This window comes from Alligator mississippiensis, chromosome 2, assembly GCF_030867095.1.
Source record: "Alligator mississippiensis isolate rAllMis1 chromosome 2, rAllMis1, whole genome shotgun sequence".
Taxonomy (NCBI): Eukaryota; Metazoa; Chordata; order Crocodylia; family Alligatoridae; genus Alligator; species Alligator mississippiensis.
In genome coordinates, this window is record NC_081825.1 from 103435406 (window position 1) to 103460556 (window position 25151).

Here is a 25151-nt window from a genome sequence, read left to right on the forward strand (position 1 = left end):
TTAAATCAACAGCAGTTCTTTAGGCAATGCTACTTTTTTTTCTTTGAACTGAGATAGGCAACCAAGCTGAAGACTGCTAATGCTTATAATGTGTCTGGCTCTTTATGGACCGTATATAGTTGGTGTTTATATCATTTGTTTACAAACAAGTATACTTTATATATAGACACGTTTTCATAATTAACAGTGAAATCATTATATCTTAATGATAGCCATTTATCATATGAACAAATTTTATGCCATACATGGCCACTGTTGGTTATACTAGCTGATTAACCAATCTGTAACTCATTACATCCTTTGCATTACCCCTGAATTTGTTGTGTTTGGAGTGTTGGAGTGGGGGAGAATAGAAAAAAAAACATGTAGTGGATTAAATTAAGTGTATAGGAGTGGAACTTTCTTATGGAGGATGTGGCACATATTGAGGGTATAGTACAGCTAGTAACTAATTGGAAGGTAGAAGATAAAGCAGATAATAACCTTTAAAAATGGGAATATGGTAGTAGAACCTGGCCCGTTGTTTTTAGGAAATAATTTCTAAAAAAATTAAAGCAGCCACAAATCTAAGGTTGTCCCAGATGTAACCAAGCAGTTTTCAGTAGTTTATGCAGACCCTGTAGACAGAGTACTTAGCTTTCAGACTGACTACTGTATATGACTATTATAATAAAATATCCTTAAAACTCATTGCAATTTAAAAAACTAAAAACTACCATATATCCTTACCAAAGCCAATAGTCTTATAAAGTTGCCTCTAAATAATAAGATGACGACCGAGTCTAATGGTTATCTCAGGATACCCATATCCCTAAAGGACATTGAAATTGAAGTCCAGTAGATATTTTTAGCACTAAATAAGTTATAGCTATCCCTGTATGATTGCATATCCAATTATTACTTTGAAGGATTTATTTTAAAGCGGCATGAAGCACCATACTACAGAGAGTGTTTTATTTAGATGCCAGTTTTTGATTTTCCTTTTAAATTGCACTTCACTCAGTGATGAGTGCGTTTTTTTTCCTTTTTAATTGTCACCACTTCTCACTTGTGATGCATGCTGTATAATACATACATTGTTAGTACTAAACATATGTTGTTTTTCTGTTGCCTTAAATATACTTCTTGTTGTTCTGCACATCCTCTAAATTTAGAATATTATTAATAAATCAGCATTAGTTTACAATATCAGGTAAGTTTAGTCACTACATTTTATTTGATCTGTCATAAATTGGATATAGTAATTTAATGTTATATATCCTGCTTCACAATGGCAGTGCAGTGTCCACCAACACCTTTGTTATAAGCAAAGTTTCTCATTAAAAGACCTTCAGAAACCAGGAAATCTCCAGATATCAAAAAAGTACCCATAAATAGCTGACATACCTTAGCAACTTCTGAAAGTATATTTTCTATGAAAGATTTAAGTATTTTAAGTAGTGGTATGTAATTCAAAATAGTTATTGAACTAAAAAGCTGGTCTGTCTGTGACCTTACTTTCTAAATTTGCCTATTGTCGCTTCCACAGCCTTGTCTGTATTAAAGATGCCTCTTTAATTCTGACTGCTTAAAGACCACATCCTTACCCTATTTCCTCACTCTGTCTGTTCCAACTCTCTTCTTACGCCTTCAAACCAAGCAAGATGGCTCTGCCTACCATATCACAAATACAAAGAACAACAAGCACTTTACAACTCAGCTTTCAGAATCCATATCAAAACAATTCAGTTTCAAAAGCATGGACAGGCTCAGGCTCTTCACTAAGCCAGTCTCTAGTTATCTGGCTCTGGCCTCCTACTGGTTTTCCACGCAATTCTGCAAGAGTAGTTGCAAGACCCTTCTCTTCTGTTGCTCTTGTGGCTACCTGGAGGGGGCTATCCTGTGACACTGTGCTCTCACATAACAAGCTCAATTTTATCTTTTAATCTTACACCTTATGATTTATCTCAATTTATCATTTTGCTATTTATGATAAATTTTGTAAATTTATCACTCATCTCCTTACTAGTTTGGACCTAAAGTGGCTATGCAACTGAACATGCTGTTTAGTGATTGTTGGAGATTTCAGTTCTTGGTTTCATATAATGTGTGTTAAAGGACCGATTATAATTATTTCAGTGCCTTAAAAAATCCATTGCAGTAAAGTAATTTACAATGTAAAAACAATGTCAATAGAAAAACATGAAGTAATGACATTTGTAAGAATCTAATCTTTGTTTTACACAACTATCGTTCTACCACAACAGCTTTCTATGTTTCTTTCAATAAAGTGTAGTGATACTGATACTTTTTTCAGGACAGGGTGTGGGCCAATGTGGGGAAGAGTTTAAACTGTGTTATTGCCATGGTGGACAGACTGCTTGAAAAAGACAACAGCGGCAATGTGAAAGAAGGTGAAATTGCCCCTTCCCCAGCAGATCGCATGGTATCTCATACAGGTGGTAAGCAACCTTTTTTCAAAACATTGACTGAGTAAAGAGCATGAAAAAATTACAACAATGTGAAGAGTCAATAGTGTCTTTGATGAAAATTCTGATAGCAAGCTATTGCACACTCCTGGCCTTGAATGATAGAAGCTATTTATCAAATTGTATCTCAGTTATACACTCAAGAACTGCTTGCATTGCTTCTTTTTTTTTTTTTTGGCTATAAATAAACACCTTGAAAGAACAGTGTTTTGCTTTGAAGTTTCTGGAATGATTTAATTTAATTTAGGTTTTCCTTGAAAAAATTAAGAGCATACATTAACCCTTAGCAAACTTGTAAGGAAGATTTAACACACTGTTTCAAAATGCTTTTTGTTTATACATCTTCCACTGCTTCCAATATCAATTTGATTTTTTTTTAATAATACACTGCGTCTCTTTTGTGAGTACAGCAGTTACTTCAGAGTTAAATATCAGGTAGAGAATGGTTTAACAATACTGTGAGAAAATTCTGCATGATCTCTACAGTGGACGTTGACTCCAATATTCAGATTTTCCTACATGCTAGGATTTTTAACTGTTTTCACTACATGCTCTGTACATATCAAAAGGACAAAGGTCTGTCTGAGACAAATAGTCCATCAGGCTGGCACACTAGTTAAGGCACACTAGTTTCTGTAGCTAATGGTACTATCATGTTAGTCTTCCTTTGACTCTCCAGTCCAAATAACTTGATAGGTCATACCTGGGCAATAGGGACAGCCTGCACATGTAAAGAAGGGGAAATGTTGATGTTGAGATAACTTTATAAATATGAGGAGAGTCTTTTTAAAGTTTATATTGTACCCTGGAAAAGCAGGCCTTCAAAGGTGTGTGCTATACCAAAACCTTAGGAAGGAATGCTTACTTTTCCTTAGGACAGGAAAAGAAATAGAACCCACTTTTGTGCTAGACACCACTACAGAACCTACCTTTCTTTTATTAGATGGCCTTAGTTTTGGTTCAGTGGTTTCTTTTATGCTCTTTTTGCAGATGTTCATGATTTGGTCTTACATCAGAGATTTTTAAATTAGGAGAGTTAGTTTTTAAGTCTATGTTAATTTAGTTAGAACTAAAGGTATTCTTCTTGTATTATTTGTGTATTGGCTTTTGGTTCTATCCTTAATTTTGAATGAAGCTGTAAGACTAACACCTTTATCAGTATGACAGGTTTGTGCCAAGAATGATGCCATTCCAGATTTCTGTGACAAATACGTTACTTCCGGTTCTTTATATTTAGACCTGGGAGATCTACAGAAAGAATGTATCCTTTACATTTGCTTCTAAGAGTTTTTTGCTGTCAGGTAGAGTCTACCTGTCCCTTAGAAGAAGAATGAATGATTAATTTGTGTTCTATGCTATATTCTCCAATAGTTATCTCAGGGGCAGGGTATCAGCAGAATACATTTTCGAAGCAATGCTTTACTTACTTACTGTAATGTGTCACAACCCAAAGTTGTGATTTTTTGTTTGTGTGTGTGCTTCGGCACCGCTAAATTATTTCCCGCCAATTTGTCGCTTTCTTTGCACGGTAGAGTTCTCTGCTGCTAGAGAGAACTCTGGCGCAACGGGGGATTTCCCGCCAGATTACAGCTTCTTTGCAGTGTGCATCTCTTTTGCATTGTAGTGATACACGCTGTAAAGAAGTTCCCACCATTTGTATTAGGATTCGCGCCACGTTATTGGCCAATTCCTAATATAGGCACATGTGGCGGCTAGCGATTGGCTTGCTAGCCGTACGAAAGGCTTGGGTAGTTTCCGCCCAAGCCGGAGGAGGGAGGACGAGAGAGATTCTGTGTGAAGATCTCCAAGCGCTGCGGACCCTCGCGGACCTGACGTGCTTCCCCTAAGCAGGCAATAGAGGCAATAGAACCGAGCCTACGGAGCTTTCGCTTCTCGCTTCTCCCCGTCGCCGAGCGCAATCCTAGACGTATCCCTTTCCTGTAACTTCGGACCCGCGGAGCCTAAGTAACTCCGGGGAAACTTTTCGAACCCAACTTAACCGGACCCGCGGAGCCTAGCAAACTCCGTGGGAGCAATTGATTTGTCAGAGTCCTCCAACGAGGATTCAAGCGGGAACTGTGCCTGGAAACCTGTCCAGCCTACACCAATACCATCTTTGGGTGTAAGCAAACAATCTTTTCAATCAACCATTACGCCTCCGTAACTAATTCTAACTCGCGCACGCTAAACCGCCCCGCGGTTCTCTCTGGCCCCTCATGCCCGGGCTGCTGGCCACAGCCCGTGTTCAACGAAGACGGGTCCAGTACGACCCCAGTTCGCCCCCGGCTCGCCCATGGCGGCCAGAATGGAATTGGAATCACCACCGCACATGGCGACGAGGGCAGGATCGGGGCCCGGCCCACACATGGCGACGAGGATGGGATTGGGATCGGGAGAGAATGCACACGTAACAACTCAGACGGAATTGAGAGAACACGCTGGAGTTAGAATTGGTTAGGAATTGCCCTTGGCGCGATAACCAACGCCAAGTGAAAAGCTTTGAAGAATTAGAGATCCATATCGCTTACCACCAGGCAGGCAGAACGGGTGAAAGATTTGTAAGCGGCCGTTTGTCACTAAGGGAGAAGAGGGAATCTCCGAAGACGGAGCCCCGAGAGAAAGGGAAGTGTACTTGCTCCCTGCGGCGTTCGGGTGTATAATGAGAGATGAGTGGGTCCTGTTTAGGCCCCTCGATACTGTGTCCCTAGCCAAGCCCAACCCGGCAGGTGAAACGAACCCAAATTTCACCTGGGAATGTGCCCGATGCCTACAATATGCTCGGGAGAGTGAAGAACCGGAGCCCATCGGCCCGTTCTCTCCGTGTATGGTAATGTCTAGATTACGGGGTTGTGAGCTTCCATCCGAGCTCCGCGAAGATCTGGAGACGGAGGAATGCCCCGCGGACAAAAGAATGGCCTTGCGGTACGACAAGGGGGGAGAAGGTAGTGCAACTATTCATACTATAGTGAATCTAATGCAAAGGAATTTAAATTTGAAAACCCAGCTGTAGATGGCGATCCGATCGGTCAAAGAAGTGGCTGAGAAAAAGGAGCTTGAAACTCCAGTTCAAGATGGCGCCGAGCAAGAGGGAGACCGCGTGGAAGAACCGGAAAAGAAGGGTGGAGCTTCTAACGAACCCGCGAGAGTTCAGTCAGCGACTCCACCCATTGACGCAGCGTCGTTGCCAGCAATCCCGCCTAGCGACGCAGCAGCATCTCGGCCGATCACGCCTTCCTGCCGACGAAGGAGAGAGTCAAGCGGAGGAGTACATCCTCCCCTCCTGCCTGAAGCAGCAACAGCAACAGTAACCCCCGCGGCAGCAGTTCAGCCAATGACAGCATCATCTCCCGAAGGAGCAGCTTGTTCTACAACAACAACTAACCGAGTTGCTACTACCTATTATGCTCGCACTAGAACTGAGTTGCAGGATTTATGTAGAGCATCAAAAATTCAACCTGAAGAGACTCTAGCTGTATGGTTAGGACGTTTAGTCATTGAACTTGGATCCGACCTGCTGAACCAAGAAGAAGCAAGCTTCTTAGTCAGACAAGCTTCGTGGAGTAGAGGACATGTCACCGACATCGACATGATAACATGTAATACTCACTGGCCTATTCCACTGCCAGCGCTTGTTGCAGGGCTGATTAGTCAAAAGGCCCACGTGTGGCATGCAGGACGGCCAGAATATGTCGGTGCAGATCACCTTATGCTGGCAATGATTGGTGTCTCGTATTGTGCTTGGAACCCAAGAGCATGTGCGCTAGGACTAACATCACTCCAGTGAATAAGACCATGGCCTCACCGTCACTTGCAAGATCCTGGAACCGTTCCACTAACCTCTCACAGTCTAGACAGTTGTCTCGAGATCTACGGACAAAAGAACATCGTCGTTCTTCGAATTCTGTTCAGTCCAATGGTAAACCAACCCGTGAGTAATCTTCTTTGTCAATTGCCGAGACTGCGTATCCTGATGGAGCCAAGATTGTCTTTTGATCGGGACTGTCAACACCCGACCAGGACCCAAGGACACAGACGACGTGGATCCAATCTCCCACCACTGCCACCGAGAACCCTAGAGGAGCGATACATGTTTGGATTTCTCCTACAGCGTTCCGGACTTAACAAGCGGCAGCTTCGGATTTTAGGGGACGCAGGCCAGTGGCAATTAGCTTATGAGTTAGGTTTCCGTTATTTAGAAGAGCCAGATGATGAATCTTCAACGATCTCGTCTAATTAAGCCATGAAAATCATTTAAAATGTTTTAAGTTTGTTAAATTAGGTCATTAATCTGTTTTGAGAGTTTTCTGTTTACAGATCCGGGATTCAGAGCATATGGCAAGGAGGAGCCTTAGGAGAGATGACATCACTGAGGAGAGTGAGGAGACGTGTAACCTCGTCACGATGCCCACTGAGGCCCTGATCGTGCAATTTTTGTTATGAATCAGATTATGTGTTTATGTTGGTTATTATTTCTTGATTGTTATGTAACTTGATCCCAGGACAGCGAATTTTATGTTTGTGTATTTGTTTGATGGCTTGTTTACTCGTTGGATGATCACGACAAACTTCTAGATTACTCAAAAGAGTGTGGCATAATTTAGCTATGCTCTCAGCAAGGGGGGATGTCACAACCCAAAGTTGTGATTTTTTGTTTGTGTGTGTGCTTCGACACCGCTAAATTATTTCCCGCCAATTTGTCGCTTTCTTTGCACGGTAGAATTCTCTGCTGCTAGAGAGAACTCTGGCACAATGGGGGATTTCCCGCCAGATTACAGCTTCTTTGCAGTGTGCATCTCTTTTGCATCGTAGTGATACACGCTGTGAAGAAGTTCCCGCCATTTGTATTAGGATTCGCGCCACGTTATTGGCCAGTTCCTAATATAGGCACACGTGGCGGCTAGCGATTGGCTTGCTAGCCATACGAAAGGCTTGGGTAGTTTCCGCCCAAGCCGGAGGAGGGAGGACGAGAGAGATTCTGTGTGAAGATCTCCAAGCGCTGCGGACCCTCGCGGACCCAACATGCTTCCCCTAAGCAGGCAATAGAGGCAATAGAACCGAGCCTACGGAGCTTTCGCTTCTCGCCTCTCCCCGTCGCCGAACGCAGTCCTAGACGTATCCCTTTCCTGTAACTTCGGACCCGCGGAGCCTAAGTAACTCCGGGGAAACTTTTCGAACCCAACTTAACCGGACCCGCGGAGCCTAGCAAACTCCGTGGGAGCAATCGATTTGTCAGAGTCCTCCAACAAGGATTCAAGCAGGAGCTGTGCCTGGAAACCTGTCCAGCCTACACCAATACCATCTTTTGGTGTAAGTAAACAATCTTTTCAATCAACCATTACGCCTCTGTAACTAATTCTAACTCGCGCGCGCTAAACCGCCCTGTGGTTCTCTCCGGCCCCGCGTGCCCGGGCTGCTGGCCACAGCCCATGTTCAACGAAGACGGGTCCGGTACGACCCCGGTTCGCCCCCGGCTCGCCCATGGCGGCCAGAATGGGATCGGAATCACCGCCGCACATGGCGACGAGGGCGGGATTGGGGCCCGGCCCGCACATAATGTTTCTCTGATAAGAAGGTACATAGTAGCACAGGTGACTGAGGCATATTCTTAACTTTGTAACTGACCTCAAGCATGGAACTCAACAATCCTACTCTGATAAAGGAAACGAAACTGAATGCTGGCATTCTTGTGGAAAATGGCTCATTTCCCTCTCAAATAATTAGGTTTAACTAGTTTTCTTACTATTTGATGGTATCTACTGGATGTTTAAATAGCAAATATTGGATTTGGTTTGTAAACAAAGCAAATACTTCCAGACTTTCCCCCCTTATTTTTACTAAATGTGTTTGTTTGTATATGAACAGTGCTTTATCTGTACTTCAGATGGCATGGATTACCTTGCCTGTAGAAAGAAATTTTAGGTTATTTTAATTTTGTTTTACCAATCTAAAGGAAATACAGAATTTAGATTCATAATGTATGTGTGGTTTGGATGGAGACCCTCTGTTTTCAAAAATAAGAAATTTTTGAAGACACAGAAAAGCAAAAGTTTAAAAAACTGACTTCTACTTTTCTCTTGTTCTCTCAAGGCTTGGGGACTTTTCCTCTGAGGTCCTTTATAGATTTAAAGATCTTTGAGCAGTCTCATCCCATTTCAGTTTGCTATTGCATATGGCCATAACAAATGGTGAAAAAGTGCTTCTGCTTTCACTCAAATTTTACATTGGTAGTTATAATATTGATTAGAATTGTAGCTCAGAAACTCAATATACTTTGAATTACATTCCTCTAAGAGATTTTAGCTTGAAGAAAATTTAAGAAATGTAATAAATTTTGCCCTTTAAGATTGAAGATACTGCTCTATGCTTAGCAATAACCGTGTTTGTAATGGTTTGGAAATAATGGGAAATGGCTTTTGTGAGACATCAGCTTGCGAAGTACTCTTCTTGAGCTAACAGGTTTCTAGAAATTACGGCCCTGGAGTAAATTCTTCTCTCAAACTCTTCTGTTATTTCTGCTCAGTGTTTGCTAAGGGCCTGATACTGCTGAAAGAATCTCCAAGAATTGATTTCAATGGTGACAGAACTGGTCCCTTATAGAGACTTTTTTCTGGGTTTCTGAATCATCTAACTAGTGTCACATTATAGGTTCTTCATCTCTTTCTGCATCGCATTTTTTCTCATGAAGGCTTGCATTTAATGGTCATGTTAGCTTAAAGCAGTTTTATCAAGGATGAGTCTAGGAACTGAAATATTTTGACATATTAGACTTAGGTCCACATTAAGAAAAGTTTGGAAAGCAGCAGCAACTGTTTTATTTCAAGGTGCATAATGGTTTCACTATAACTTCCTGAACTTTTTACCTTTGGGGCCATATTTTCCATGCTTGATCTCTGCCTAAAAGTAAGTGTTCCCCCCACCCCTTTTTTCATGAAGTGCAGCATCTAAGGATGCATGGTTACACACCCAGTAGCTGAAAGTTGTAAACTAAGCCTTAGCTCTACTCACTTAGACATAACAGCATGTAGCCTTTTGGTTACATGACACCTTACTGTTTCTCAAATCCAATGTATTATGATATATTTTAGCAGCAGTAGCAATGGCAATCCCTCAGTTCAAGGATGATCTCTACCATGGATCATTGATGGGTCTTGAGGTGACTTAACAGTCCAATCCTTGAGCCACACATCCATGCACAGAAGTTGCTATTTTTTCCCCAAGGGAGAGTAGGTCATAGGCTGGGATTTCTCTCCTTTTCCTTCCTCCATTCCCTTCTCTGTGTTGAGGACAACATCCTTTACCACTTAGTTGGAGTTGCACTCCCACTGCAGTTGGTTACCAGCCAGCTCCTCCCAGGTCTTGATTTTGGCATCCATTTTTTGAGGTATGCCTTCAGTGTTTCCTTGTAGCATTTTCTCTGGCCGCCCCAAGATCTCAGGCTGCAGCTAAGCTAGGAGTAGAGCAGTTTGAGGATCACTGACACGATGCTGGTAACATTGGTTTCAGCAAGGATGCTGGTGTTTCTGCAGTGATCTTCCCATTTGGTGGAAAGGATTTTCCAGAGGCTTCATTGGTGATAGTTCTACAGGCTCTTGTGGTGACAACAGTAGGTCATCCATGTTTCACATCTGTAGAGGCAAATAAGGATGATGACTATGTTGTAGATTCCTTCAATTGCTTATTGATATGCATGTACTCCCCGAGTGCACAGGTACCACAGTCACACAAGCTTGGAGATTTATTTGCTTTAATTGTCCTTATAGACCATGAATGGGGTACACCCACCCTTGCGTTCCACCCCTAGACCAGAAAGGTCAGTGCAACCTTCACTCCTCATTTTCTTTCAACCAGGTTGTCTTAAGAACTAGCATTTTTCCTACCAGCTATGATCTGCTCTGGCCTCTAGCTCTTCAAGGCCTTTTGTCTCCAGATTCAGTCTGGTTTCATTCTTTTATCTCTTTTACTTTCTTTACCACTCTCATCTTTCATTCAACTTTTTTTTGGTTGGGGAAGTAGGGGAGAGAATCCTTCTTCAAGTAACGGGACCCTGCTTCCTTTGTTTGTATCACATGGTATCTCCATACCTGAGGCCCATTATTTTGGCTTCACACTCAAAAAGAACTCACCCCAAAATGCTCTCTCCTTTTTCCTTTCTTTTATTCCCATCATGATGGTTTCCCTCAGTTTCTCAGGATTTAATCTATGACTTTGATGTGACAATGCCACACCTTCATCTAATGGGCATGAGAAGTTGTTATTGCCTAGAAGGGTCTGACAATCCTGGGAAGTGCACCAATTGCAAAGTTTTAACCTCCCTAAGCTAGAAAAGAACATGAGACCACAATTCAAATCTAAAGTCCATAGGGTTGGTCTCTGATCCTTTTTGAAGAGAGAATCTGTTTTTCAGAACCTGGAAAGACTGCTACAGAACACAGAGCCAGAACTTAGAGAGTGAAATTCTCAGAGGGTGCAAAGTTTGTTTAATTGGATGTTGAATTGTGTTAAAGTTTGCTAAAAGACCACCAAGATGGGCTTGCCATCAGTGGTTACAGTTTGTTTTACCAATGTACGGGCAACTTTAGCAGCTTCCCTAAGAAAGGCTTTAGATTGAAATCTGCAAATTAGTCCCCTGGAATTTAATTCTCACCCTTACAAAATGTTCAATTGGTGGAAGCCTCCAGCAGTGATGATGCATTTGACAAAGGGTTCCTGCAACAGATCTATGACTCCAATACCCACCTCTGGGTAGCATGGGTATTTGATTTGGAGTTGCCTACAGTGAGAATATGCATGTAGGCAAGCACTCAAAGGAGAAAGAAAAATTACTTAGCAGTAACTGGAGTTCTTCAAGCTCTGTTGTTCATATATGAATGAAACCTTCTGTTCTCCTTTCCTCTTCCCTGGAGTCCTTTACACTGTGGAACTGTGGTTGAGAGAAAATTGAGAAGTGGGAAGTCTTCAGTATAGAGCACAGGGAGGAGCAGAGTGCATGTATGATGTGTAGGTAACACTCAGGCAAAAAATCTCCCAGCATGTACACTTGAAGCACAGGTCCATGTGCACAGTAAGTGCATCTGGATAACTGCTAAGTAACTTCTCATTTTGTGCTCATGTACACACATGCATGCTGTGTTATCTGTGTGTTAGACCCAACCATGGAAATCATTTATAGGAAAATTTTACAATAAATTGAACTCCAATATTATACATGCAGTGTATGTACAATCAGCTAATTAATACTGAAAAAAACTTTCACTAGTGAACTTACAGCTAAGTTATTTCATAATCGACTGCCCTATCCTGGGATTGACTCTTAAGAAAGGCTGTGGTTTTGATTGAAAGAAAAATGTATAATACATACAGAGAGGAGAATCTATTATATAAAAAGTCTGTCCACAAGAATTTATTAGCTATAATGGCATGAAAATAGTGTAAGTTTAAAATAATTGGGGGGGGGGAAAATATGTTCCAAGACATGTAACACACATGCATATAAGAAAATATGAAAGTGATACTCAAAATTATTTAACCCATTGCTTATGGTCCTTAATTAAAAACTCATTAATTATATACACAGTAACTGCAAAAAATTGGGTTGTGCTTGCAACTTCAGTGTTGGCATTTCCTGATTTCTCTGTTCAGTGTATGGAATTCCTAAAATTTTTAAATAAATTATCTTTAGCTTTTAAATTTTTTCATCATAGTTGCTGCCCATTAAACATAAATTATGCCCTCCTTAATCTAACATTTTTCTTGCAGTCTGACCTTTGAATGTATTCTTAAGGCATTCCTTAAGTATTCTTAACCGAGTTATCGGTTTCCAAGGTAACAGTGTACAGTTTCATCAGCACAGGATTATGATTTCATTGCAGGATAAAGCTTGAAAGTGAAGATGGATTTTAAGGGAGAGCATTCTTTTTAAACATACCTGATTTTGCTGTTGAAAATTACTTGAAAAGTTACATTTTTTTCCAGTTTTCTTTTTTTTTAGTACAGAGTGCAAAAGTCTCTTTTTCAGGATTACAGTAGTTTACCATAATTCAAATACAGAATTATATATTCATATAAATATATATCTTATAAATTATATGTGAAACAGACTGAGCGGATAGTTTTTGTAGATGGATCTGCTCATTAAAATTAAGAGGGATTCCACAGATCTAAATTGGATCACTTCCATAATTACATATTCTTTGAAACCAAGTTGAGTGTCTCTGCACCTGACCTGATATCTTACTTATGACAAAATAAATCCAAAGCATTTGAAACCATGCTTTTTATTATTTTCGTTCCTAGTTGAATAGTTTGGTGTTTTAAAATTGCCATTAATTCAGGGGAAGATAAACAACTCCCCAGGGGAAATTTGTTTTCCCTAAACATCAGAAGCTATCTACTTTTGAAAGTAGAATAATGGATACTTCCACAAAATTTTCTCTTACGTTCCTTCCTTTTCCTTTTGTCCTCCTATCCTTTCTCTCCTTTCTCATTCTTCTGCCCTGTAGCTTTCCTGTCTAATCCCCTTCTTGTTTTTGCTCCTGTGGCCCTTATATAGTTCCTTATCTTTTCCCTTTTCATCATATTTCTTCCCCCTTTTTATTTTCCTCTTCTTATTCTTTTCTTAAAATATATATAGCCCAGACTACTGAGATGTGTCCAACTTTACTTTGTAATTTCCATCTAAGTCACTGAGGTACACAAGATCCTCCAGGAGCCTAAGTTTTTGCTGAGGACCTAAATGTCAGCTATTTAGAATATGCAGAACTGTTGCCATCTTGCCTAAACCAAGTGTTTAGGGACCTATCTTCCACCTAAAGCTATTTGGGATTTTCAGTCTAGGTACCCCTGTGACTGAGTTCCTAGTGAGGTTTGTTCCAGTAGATTTGCTATGATATTCACTTCAGTGGACCTCAGAGCCATGTTTCCTTCCACAGCCTTTCATATGAAAGGATGACTTTGATGATTAATTCTAAGTGAGGGTTTCAGATTGTGAATCCCAGTCTCACATAGGTACCAAACAGCTGCAAGTAGTTGCTATGGTCCGAGGAAGAGAGGCTTTCAAACACACCCCTCTGTTCAGCAGTTCCTGCTGGCTGAGTTGAGTTGTCCCACACTCTGAGTTTGGCAACAGTTGTGGATTTCAATCCCACTCCTAAACACCTGACTTTTTTCATTTAAAGTATAGAGAATTTAGATCCCTAGTTTTTGAATTCTGCTCTTGAGTTGGGCACCTAGATCTTAAGTGCAGAGACTCTCAATGCTGCCACATCTAACCCTTTATGAGTTTCACCTACATATTTTAAATGAATCAATAATATTTTGAAACATATCATTTGAAAATGATATAATTCTGTTAGCGTATAGATTTGGTGAGTTTTGTGTCTGTAGAGTTATTAACCACCTTCTGTTTTCTGCATGGCTTTTCTCCTGAACAGCACTGATGACACACATTTGTTTGTGTCACATGATTTCCGTGTCCACTGTTAATCAGTGCACATGTATAATATCCCAGGTCCTTGGCAGTAAACTAATAATCTAACTTTAATCGTTGATGCTGAACTCCACTTCAGCATCAAAGTTGAGGAGTTGTGCAGTTGTTGTGCAGTTACAGCAATTTGTGGCTTTTGTATTGCAAACTATAGCTCTAAGTGAAGCTATTATTATTACTGTAATACTTACCACAATAACACCTGTAAGAGCTTAGCTGCTGTCTTTGAGTTAAACCTAACTCTGAGACCTTAATTAGAAAAATAAATTGTTTAACTTCATATAGTACTAAGTCACATAATTTGAGCAATGATAAATAAGATTTTTAACACCCTCTCAAAGATGCTTACCTCAGAAAAATTATTCTATTTTAGCAAAAATAAATTTAGTTTACCTAACTTGCTTAATTTGTGAATAGCAAGACAGCACTTTTTTGTTCCTTCATTTGTGTTGCTTGACTTATTTCATTTCCCATCTTCTAGTGTTTCTAGTAGGTTGTTTACCTAGTTCATGTGCTGAGGGAAAAAGTGAAAGAGATTAAGTAAGTAAATAGTAAAGTTACTTGTGAAGTATGGGCCCGTTACCTTTTCTTTACCATAGCATCCAACAGTGGTAACTCCCCCTTCTGATTTCTATGATCATTCATTTTGTCAGGTTTTTAATTACATATACTTTTTATTTTCATTCTGAGGCAGCTGGAAGCTTCTGCAATCTATGGCCATGGACAGCTGTTCATTTCTAGCAATAAGAATTTCTCTGAAATTTCTCCCACCATAGCACAGTAACCTGTCTCCCTCGTACTTTAATAGCAGCTTTCAGCTACCTGAAGGGGGGTTCCAAAGATGGAGGATGGAGCTAGACCGTTCTCAATGGTGGTAGATAACAGAACAAGGAGCAATGGTCTCAAGTTGCAGCAAGAGAAATTTAGGTTAGATATTAGGAAAGACTTTCTCATAAGGAAAGTAGTAAAACACTGGAACAAATTACCCAGAGAAGTTGTAGAGTCTCCATCCTTGGAAGCTTTTAAGAGCCAGGCAGACAAAGTCTTGGCTGGGATGATCTAGTTGGGGGTGGTCCTGCTTTCAGCAGGTGGTGATGACCTCCTGAGGTCCCTTCCAACCCTAATTTACTATGACTCTATGATTCTACTGCTTTGCATTGACCTGGAGGAGGCAGGGGGCCAGGGCCCTTTCTCTCCAGCAGCAGCCTGTCTGCGGTGCAGACAGAAGTGACAATTTTGACTCGATCTGGCCACAGAAAGCAGTTTATAGCTGTGATCAAACATATGTGCATGGCTAGAGGCAGCTTCAAAAAATGGCTGATCAGGTGAAAATCTGACCCTCATTGCATGAAGTATCAGATAAAGACATTTCCAAATGTAGCATCTTTTATAATTTGTGTCTGTGGAGCTCCCAACCTGTTGCTGTTTTCAGAATGGGAAGGGAAAAAGGGAGTGGAAGGAGTTCACTCTGGGGTTTTTTCACCACCACCCTCCCCCACAGAGCACTAGCTGGGGAGCCCCAAGAATGATTCCCTCTGCTTCCTTTCCCCCCTCCCATTCTGAAAACAGTGAGCACTGGCAGAGAGTCATCGCTGTTGCTGTGGGAACCTGGCTGCAGACTCCCAGCCCACAGCTAGATTCCCCTCTCCCCTGGAACCAGCAGTGAACTTCTGTTTGGTCTGGAGTAACGTTGTATCTCAGAACGCTTTTCAGAAATTGTTCTGAGTTACAGCTGGGAGCTGCACTTCTGTCTGCACTCCTGCAGATCCAGGAGGACTTCTGTTGCAGGAGAATGCCCCACCCTGCCCACTGGACAGCTGTTGGTGGGATACATCCCTGAACAGGTTTCTGCTGCAAGAGAATGCCTCCACCCTACCAAGCAACTGATTGGTGGGAACAGGATGAAATTTTTCAAGGCAGGGTCCCTGAGAGCTCACTCCTGGACAGGCTGTCAGAAAACCAGTGTTCTCCTTTCCTTCTCCTTCCTTAGAGAAAGAAAAGAAGAGAAAAAGACTGTGGGATATTGGGTGCCCTCAACACTCGAGAAGCATATAGCCACTCATGTTAGATTGAGAGGAAAAAAGGCTTTTAATCCTGGTGTTTCTTGTGTTGTTCTGAAGGTTCAAGGTTTATGTAAGTACTTGATAAAACACCTGTTTAAGGAAGTTGTAGTTTGTACCACTTTCTTCCTTCAGGAATTCCATTAAGAAAAAATAGTTTTAAAGTGCAATTAGGATTCTGTGGGGCTAAAAGCAAAGGTAGCATTTAATCCGAGGCTGGAATTAACCACTGTTGTTGTCCTGGGGCAAAGTGTTAATTCAGATACTTCTCTGGTACTCAACCTTGGATAATAGGGTTGGCCATCTATAGGTTCTTGCTATAAAAGCCTTTGTCCTGTGAGAAATCCAATACCTGTTTTTGGTTTAGGAGATCTACTGCTGCCCAGTAGATGTCCTGAATCAAGGTAATCTGCCAGCCACCACAGCAGCAAACAGTTTGGAACTAGCTGCAGGCCCTATGATAGAGGGGAAAGTTCTTCGCTACTGCTGCCATCCTCTGGATCAAATTAATACTGCTGGAGTCTTACCACATAGGTTATGGCAGCAGATGACAGAATAACCTAAGGTTGAATACAGATTATTATTATTATTATTATAATCTTCTTTTATAAAGCTACCTGTATGCGACACAGTTTTACTTGGTCAAATTTACTAAGTCAGTAATAAATTCTAAAATGTTCCCCATAAATCATTCATACCTCATTTCCCAAGAACAACCTAACAGCTGCAGTAGTTCCCAAAAATAACTGCTTCTATGGGCTATTCAGAGATTTATGTAGAATGAACTGATGACTTCAGGTTACTTCCTAGTTGAAGTATCTGCATCAGAGAATCAGTAATCATAACTGATGTCCTTATTGGTGTTTGTGGCAGTGCGTTTTTGGTGCATGTCACTTTAAGTGCAAGGAACAGGCACCCTGCCTGTGCAGGCCAGCACTGATGAGGCGGCCATTTTAGGTTCAAGCCCACAGGGCTGGTGCAGGAGTTTGCTGCTAGCAGCCAAGGAGGCAACATCCATCTGAGCTGCTGCTCGAAACACCTTGGACGTAAGAGCTGGAGCTATGGGGAAGGAGGAGGCCCCGTGGTCCTGGGTATGGCTTGAAACTCTACCCTGCCAGGGATGGGTGGCTTGGTGGGGCTGCTTATGGCGAAACCGTCCCCCAGAAGTGCCAGACCAGTTACCTCCCTGGTGAAAGGTGGGTAGGGGTGCCTCACAATCCTAGCTCCCACTCTTTAGTGCGTGATTATGAGGGTAGGGGGCCAGGCCTGTCTTTAAAGGCACCTGATCCCCATGAGGGGAATGTATGTCCCTAGAGGCCCCAGGGAGGTGGCCGTAGTGTGGCCCCAGAGAGAGGACAATGAAACAGGTGGACCACACAGAGTAGGGTGTGCAGCAGTGGCCTGAAGGCCTGTGCAGCAAGAGTGCTGAGTAGGGCTGAAGAGATGGCTTGAAGGGCAGCACAAGGGGTGCGTTGAGTTGGGCCAAAGAGGTGGCCTGAAGGGCAACATGTGGGCCATCCCCTATGACTTTTTATGTATATGTATGTAAAGTTGCCCGACGAGTGGCTAGGAGTGGAGCCAGCCCAATGTTTGGAGAATCGCCTGGCCACCATACAGATGAGGGTTGCAGAGGGCCTGAGAGGCTGTGTGCTGGCCAGCCAAAGAGTGAGTGTTGCTAAGCCTGATGGCCTATGGGAGCTGCTCAAGGGAGCAAGGCAGGCCCCGTAAGGGGGAGCACGAAAGAGGCCCAGTGGGAGAGGGCAGAGAGGAAAATGCTCCCAGTGAGAGGGGTGGTGTTATGAGTGAGACCCGGAATAGGGTAGTATGGGAGAGTCCTAACAGTATACTGTGTGTGGCTCAGCCTCAAGCGGGAGCAGATGGGTGCCATTTGCAAGCCATGGGCCATGGTGTAGGGGAGATACGGAGCTGTGGATAGAGCCCCCTGGCATCAGAGCAGTCAAAAGGGCAGTCTCCAGCTTATTATATCAAATAGTATAGCAAGTCATGGCAGGCGAGACGGGGCAGACTGCCCTAGGCAGTGGGCAGGCCGATGTGAGACCCAGCCCCCTATCAGTCTTCTTAATGGAGCCTGAGGGTCATGGAGACCAGCCTTAAAGCTGGACCCATCAGAAATACATTGACAGGCAATAATGGGGAAGCTTTCAGTCTTCTTGTTGTTGTTCCTGTTCCATGGATGGATGGATGGATTGATGGAAGCACTTAGTCTCTAGGTCTGCCAGTTTGGAATTTATTCAAATATTTAATTTCACTTAAAAAAATTAAAAGAACAAATATGAGATTATCCCCTTCAATGAATGAATTCTCTGGTTTTTACACATGAAAGGCTACTCTAGTTTTATAATGGAGATTAAGTGGCAATGCAGTCCTGCTCCAGACTTATTAACTAGCTCCACCTACTGGAGATGAAACATAATGTACTTTTAAACAGCAAACAAGTTTTCAGCATAGTCAAGCAGTTGTTTGCTTGGTACAAGTTACATAGATCAGTTTGAATAATTGTATCTCTTAATCTGCTGGAAAACAAATCTGTTTTTATTCTAGATCAATGTTCCAGTGTTGTCCAGAACTAACAGTGATTGTCCTCATAGGGCATTCATGTAAACTGAGTAATGTTTTCATTGTTGTTGAAAACCATTTTTATAAGTGTGACCAAAAAGAAGCATCAAAAGTGATATAAATATTTCTAATGGGTAATTTGTCTGTTACTCCATAGTGTTTGTAGGACTAAAAAGTTCAATAAGAGTTAGCTGAGCCATTCTTGTATACTCCATGTTAGTGTTTTTGACTATTAAAGGAAAAACTAGTTTTGAGAAATTCCAGAAAGTGTCAATCACTTAAAATTGTCAGATTAACTAAATTATCAACATGATGAATCATTCCTTGTTTTCATCTGTATACTCAAGGAAATTGCAAACATACTTGGATGGCAGATATCCAGAAATATCTTGGTGCTGAAGGAGTTTATTGTGGTTCAGGACTGACTCACAGAATGGTGATTCAATAGCTATCACTTTTTTAACTATCTTGTTTTAATGAGTGCTGTATTACTGGCAAGGGCCACTTGTATTCTGAGATATAAAACCATGGCTGTGATTGATTGAAATCATTGAAAATTATGAAAATGTGTAGTTCCAGGCTGTAATTCCTTAAAGCACTTCATTAATTAGTGTCACGGTGCAGTGTCTCCTGTAATTCTTGTACTATCTTTTTATCCTGATGTTCCATGAAATTTCATTGTGAACCGTATGATTCTGTCTAAGTCCCACTGAAGACTGTGGTTATTCTCTGCTTCTCACAATGCTCTGTGTTCTTGAACATCAGAGCATTGGTCTCAATTTCTGAGGCAAACCTATTTTTATGTTATGTTATGCATTGGATGCATCTAATGTCTGGCCCTAGCCATGATTTTTTTCAGCTGAAATGTTCTGTTAAGGGGAGTATAATTATCCCATATTGTTATATTGACTTAAGGATTCTTTAAGAATAAAGCTTAAGTTTTGTGGGAGTACTGATTTAGTCCTGCAGAGTTGGAGTTCCAATGCTGCTGATTATCGGTCCCATAGCATTTAATAGTTTTTTGGGCAGAAGCTCTCTGGAAGACTTCTGTTCTTTTTCTCCTCTGTCGGATAGTTCTGTGTATTTATAATCTGGATCCCCTCTGCAACAAAAGCCTTTTCCTGCTTTTCTTTCTGTTGCCCAGCATTTTTGGTCTCTCTCTCTTTTCCCATGAGTCCTTTTAAAAACCATCCTTTGACATGTCTGTTCCATCTGCCCTGTCCACTTATCCCTTGCTTTAGAGGATGGAAAAACTTAGATCTTCCAAGCCAAGCCACCTCCTTAGTATATCTGTTCTTAGGCAAACCACAGCTGTCAGTCAAGTGCTTTCCTTGACTTTCCTCATCTTGTGAGTACATATTGGCAGCCATGTCATTAAGATGAACATACAGTGACAGAGGCATTCATGATACAGCACATTTCCTAGTAACAACTATATAACAACTCTATAATATTAACCAAAATTCCCAAGTATTAGAGTTGTATTTCTCTCTCCTTTCCAAATTAGTAGTTATTTGAAAAGTGCTTTGGGGACCTCTCCTTTAGAAAAGGGCTATTATGATTAATGTATCCTCCTCAATGCTTGTTGTTTAAACACAAGATACAGGTCCTATATAAAAATTCCTTAGCTCTGCCTAAGTAATCCCAAACCAGTGAAGTTGTATAAACTAGGTCACAAAATGAAACTAATTTCCAGAGCCTACATTCTCCTTTTCATTTGCTCTCTGGTTATCGTTGCATTTGCCAGACCTTCAATGATGTGGCATTTTGAAGTTCCAAGTTCCCTGATACCAGCAAGTTCTGACCCTTGAGATTGGACAGATGTCTGTCAATTATACTTCCAAGGCTACTCTGATGTGGCCAGGTGTGACCTTGTTCATTACTATGCCAAACATGAAGAAAAATCCTTTTTTTATTGTTAAGAGAATAGACTCTATTCTTATGCAGGCAACGTTGCTTTTGTGACTTAGCATATATTATATGTTCCAGGCTCAGTCATTATTTTATTTGCTATCATTATCAAACTGTTTTAATAGATTGGCAGAATTTGAAACTAGAACGGATGATTAAATCATCCTGTCTGACCTCTTGTATAGCGCAGACCATTAAATTTTACCTAGTTAGGCCTGTATTGAGCCCGCTAACTTGTTTTGATGTTTGATTAACATACCTTTCAGAAAAACATCCAGTCTTTATTTGAAGACAGTAAGAGATTGACAATCTACCACTAACCTTAATAGTTTCTTTCAGTGGTTAATCATCTTCCCCTTTAACTCAGATTTAAAAAATTGTGCCTTATTTCAAATTTGAAATTGTCTTGCATTAGTTTCTATCCATTAGTTCTTTTTATGTGTTTTCCCCCTAGATTAAAGAGCCCATTAGTACCTAATAAATCAGAAAAATCAAGTCACTTCTCAGTTTCCTTGTTCACAAGCTAAACATATTAGCCCTGTAAGTTGAAGTAAGACATTCTCTTCTTTGTAATTCTTCTCTGTTCAGTTTTAATACTTCCTAGTTTATATATCCTGTTATCTCAAGATTCAAGAATTACACTGGAGTTACAGAATTACACTGGAGGTTCATTTTTAATTGTTTGTCCACTGTGACCACAGTTCCTTTACAGTCACTAAGTTTCAGGTTACAGTTCTCCATTCTCCAGACATACAGCATTTCTTTACTCACTTGTATAACTTTCTATGTGACTGTATTAAAATACATTTTGTTGGACTAGGTTTGGTTTACCAAGCAATCCGTATTATTGCCTTGTCCTTGTGTTTGTTTCCTGTAATATGGGATCTGAAAAGATTGATTTATCCTTTGTAGTTCCCTATCCGTATTATATACCTTAGCCAAAATTAAGTTCATTTGTATATACATGTTTGGATGTCATAGCTTATATCCATTTCCCCACTTCCACACAGGACCTTTCTGTCTTCCCTGCCAAAAGATTTTTTCTGCATTTAAAGTTGGCCTTTCCCTGATCTGGCTTGGCATATTACCTAAAACAATTTGTCATTACCTGTCACTTAATTATGAATTTAAATGGAATATATGTTCAGATAAATTGGTCATCCTTAATTGCATTCATTTATAGCTAATCTGATTTCTTGATGGACAGGATTTAGTTGGTCATATACCATATACTTACTTGTAGTGTTTTCTGGATCTTTTGATTGCCATATACAACTTAAAATGATATGATTAAAAACTGCATATCTATTCCAGATCAGTGTGAACTTTGGTTTGATAAAATTAGGGATAGGCAGATAATGTGTGGTTAAGACATAGGCCTTACTTTATTAAAACCTACAAAACCTGAGATGTGGTAGGACCAGTTGGGATAAATGATTCAATTTTTGTATATAGTTATTCTTTTTTGAAACACTCAAGCATTCCATTTTTTAAGGATTTAGGAATTCTGTTTTTCTAATATTATCCTTCCTATACACAGCAAGACCTATTTCAAAATACGGTGACACATATTCATTTTCATTACCTTTGTCTAACCTTCAAAGAATTCCAAAAATATTTATTATTTTCCATCATTAAATACCCAAAAGAAAAATACATATACAGTTCAAAAAAAGGAAAAGAAGAATGACTTGGAGGTTAGTGCTTTTCTAGGCTATAAATTAAACTATTACTCCACCATGCTGGTATCATTTTTGTATTGCCTCCTTCATGATTCTTTTCTCAGCTCTGAGCTGTTCTGCCTTTCATGACTAAACAGTAGTTATCTGAATGTGCAGACATTCAAAAAGCCCCTGGTGGAAGCGCTCTATCTTGCTTTACTTAAAGTACTATAAGTTAGAGCATGAGCAAACCAAAAAGACATTCGCTATTCAGTGGGGGGCTTCAAACCTGTCTTCACTGGCCACTGAGTGTGCTCCCCCCACACCTCCCAGGAGCCCTCTTCCCAGCTCTGTCCCCCCCTCACCAGCTCTCAACTGTCACTAAAGGTTGGGGGAGGGGAAGGGGAGACCCTGGACCCCTTTCCCTGCAGCCCCCTGGCCAAGCACATCACGAGGCTGAAGTTGCAGCAGGGAGAAAGACCCCCACATCCCTTCCCCCAAAGCCCCCTAAGGTGGGCAGCCCTCCCAGCCAGCCCGGTGGGGTTGCAGGGGAAAGGGTTCTAGGATCTGTGTCCCTGCAGCACCCCAAGCCAGGCAGCGGCCTACTGTGGGGCCAGGACTGCTGTGGGGAGAGAGACCCTGAACCTCTTCCTCTGTGACCCCCCCTCCCCCCCCCCCGGACAAGCTGCAGACCACTGTGGGGCTAGGACCATTTCAGGGAGAGAGACACCCCTTCCTCCCACCCCCGCTGCTATGGTTCTCAGCTGCCAGAGGGAAGAGGTGGGGCTGGGATCAGAGGATGTCACTGACGTGGGTCAGTGATAACTGAGGAGACAGGGCTAGCTGGGGCAAAGCAGACAAGATCTGCCCGAAACTTGAGTGCAGCCTGTGCAATGGGATGGCAACAGTTACACTCTAAATTAACCCTTGATGGGATCTGGCACAGATGTTCAATAAAGCGCTCTAACAGAAAGTGCTTTAATCTAAAACCTTGTCCATCAAGGGGTACCTTAGCATGTGACCTGACATTTTTAAAGCACTCTAAGATCCATGAATGTCTTCTTTTCTGGCTTTAGTGTGTTTTCTGTGCTTAAAGCATAACAGATGTAACATCTATACCTAGCCTTAGATTTTAAACTTTATCAGTGTAGGTGATATAGCTTATTTTAAATTGTCATAGTTCCACTGGCTTCAACTAAGCTATGTCACTGTAAATATTTGGTCCTCTGTCTTCCTCTGCATTTTGTATGGAGCTTCAGCAATTGTGCTATGATACATAACATCATAAATAAATTTAGCAGCTTGGTATACACAAAAGTCTTTGTTTTGGGACAAATTTTTTCCAGCTCCCAGCCTGAGTATCTAGATTAGGAACTAGGGAGTTCTTCAAGAAAAAGAAAGAGAAATATTTCCCCATTTGAACCATCCTGTGGATGTTATTGTAGTGAAATTATTTGCAATTGTAGGTCCACCCAGTCACTACCAAGCATCCCTGAGAAGAAGCTCTTGACTGCATTTCTTGTTTTAATGATCTAACCACTCTTGGTGTTCTGTGTTGTTCCAGGTGACTGGTATGAGCAGCTTTATCCTCTTGTGATTACTCTGAAGGACTGCATGGGAGAGGTGGTAACAAGGGCAAAGCAATCAATGACTTTTGTTCTGCTTCAGGAACTTGCATGTGGTTTGCCACAGTGTTTAATGCTGACCCTAAGAAGAGATATCGTCTTTAGTCAAGCAGTAGGTGCTTCTTGCATCATTTGTTTCCTGTTTCAGTGACTGTTTTTGTTGCTCTTGGCATTACTGTAACTAGTTATGGTGTACAGACAGGTGTTCAGCTTTTTAGTGCGGTTTTTTTCTGTTCATTCACTTTAACATTCTGTACTATGATGAGGGAAGAAAATAAAATACTGTCATAGTAATTCTCAGGCTGGGTTTTTGAAAGAGCCAAGGGATTTTAGTGCATAGCTGCTATTGAATTTCAGAGGGAGTTGAAAGTCAAATGCCTTTAGGCTCCTTTGAATACCCCAGTTTTAAACTATTAATAACCTTAAAAACTGGATTCTGATCTCTGCATATCTGCATAAATTAGATGCAAGACTTATGGCGTAAGTAGTTTGCTTAATGTAAGGAAACATCTAAATAAGGTCAAACTGAGATCAAAATGTTTTATTATATTACCATTATTGTATATAAATTGAGGTTTGAATGTGCATGTATGTGTTTCTCAAATGCCAAATATAACTCAGTTCATGTACAAAAAGAGCAAATGTTAGAATTGCTGTTAGAATATATTAAGGCAGAGGTGGTCTACTTCCTGCGTGCATGCCACAAGTGGCACAGGCAGTCTCTGTGGGACATGTAGCAGACTGGGGACAGCCAGCACAGCAGCAGATTAGATAGAAGAAGGGAATTGGAGTGGGCAGTTGGGGAGGGCATGGGGCTTTTTTGTGGCATGCCTACCAACAAGGTTGCTCCCCACTCACAAAAGTGTTTGGTTTGTTTTTTTTTCCTTAAATTTCTCTCTCTCTTTTTTTTTTTTTTTCAGCTTGCAGGATTGGTCTGTGGGTTTATAATCAAATTGCACACAAGCTTACATGACCAAGGCTTCCTACAACAGCTTCATACTGTTGGTTTGCTTGTGCAATATGAAGGACTTCTCAGTACATACAGTAAGTATTACTATTGAATTACACTGCTTACACATCCTTGCACCAAGAAATTCACCCAGTAAGCTATTATTTTAACTTTCATTCAGGAATTTGGCTTATTGAATCAACAAATATTATCCCATTAGGAGTCAGCAGGCTTCCACATAATAGTGCATTTGAAGTCACTGATATAGTGCTATATATCAATTCAACATCACAAATTACAGTAATTTTTTCCCCAATTTCTTTTGGAACCTTAACTGCTAATTATTCAATGCAGAGTACTAAACTATATTGTCTTAAATACAAGAGACTCATTTTCACAATGCAGCTAGTGGGACTTT

The 25151-nt window shown here is 41.0% G+C and overlaps 1 protein-coding gene across 4 annotated transcripts in view; it reads left to right on the forward strand.

Moving 5' to 3' along the window:
* INPP4B (inositol polyphosphate-4-phosphatase type II B) overlaps positions 1–25151 on the forward strand; it is a 606962-nt gene that overhangs the window by 488230 nt on the left and 93581 nt on the right. For all 4 annotated transcript variants that reach the window (XM_059722033.1, XM_059722036.1, XM_059722037.1 and 1 more), the window contains exons 18-20: positions 2297–2441; positions 23724–23896; positions 24705–24828. In XM_059722033.1, coding sequence (XP_059578016.1) covers positions 2297–2441; positions 23724–23896; positions 24705–24828 — 442 coding nt within the window. The remainder of the gene's footprint in view (positions 1–2296; positions 2442–23723; positions 23897–24704; positions 24829–25151) is intronic.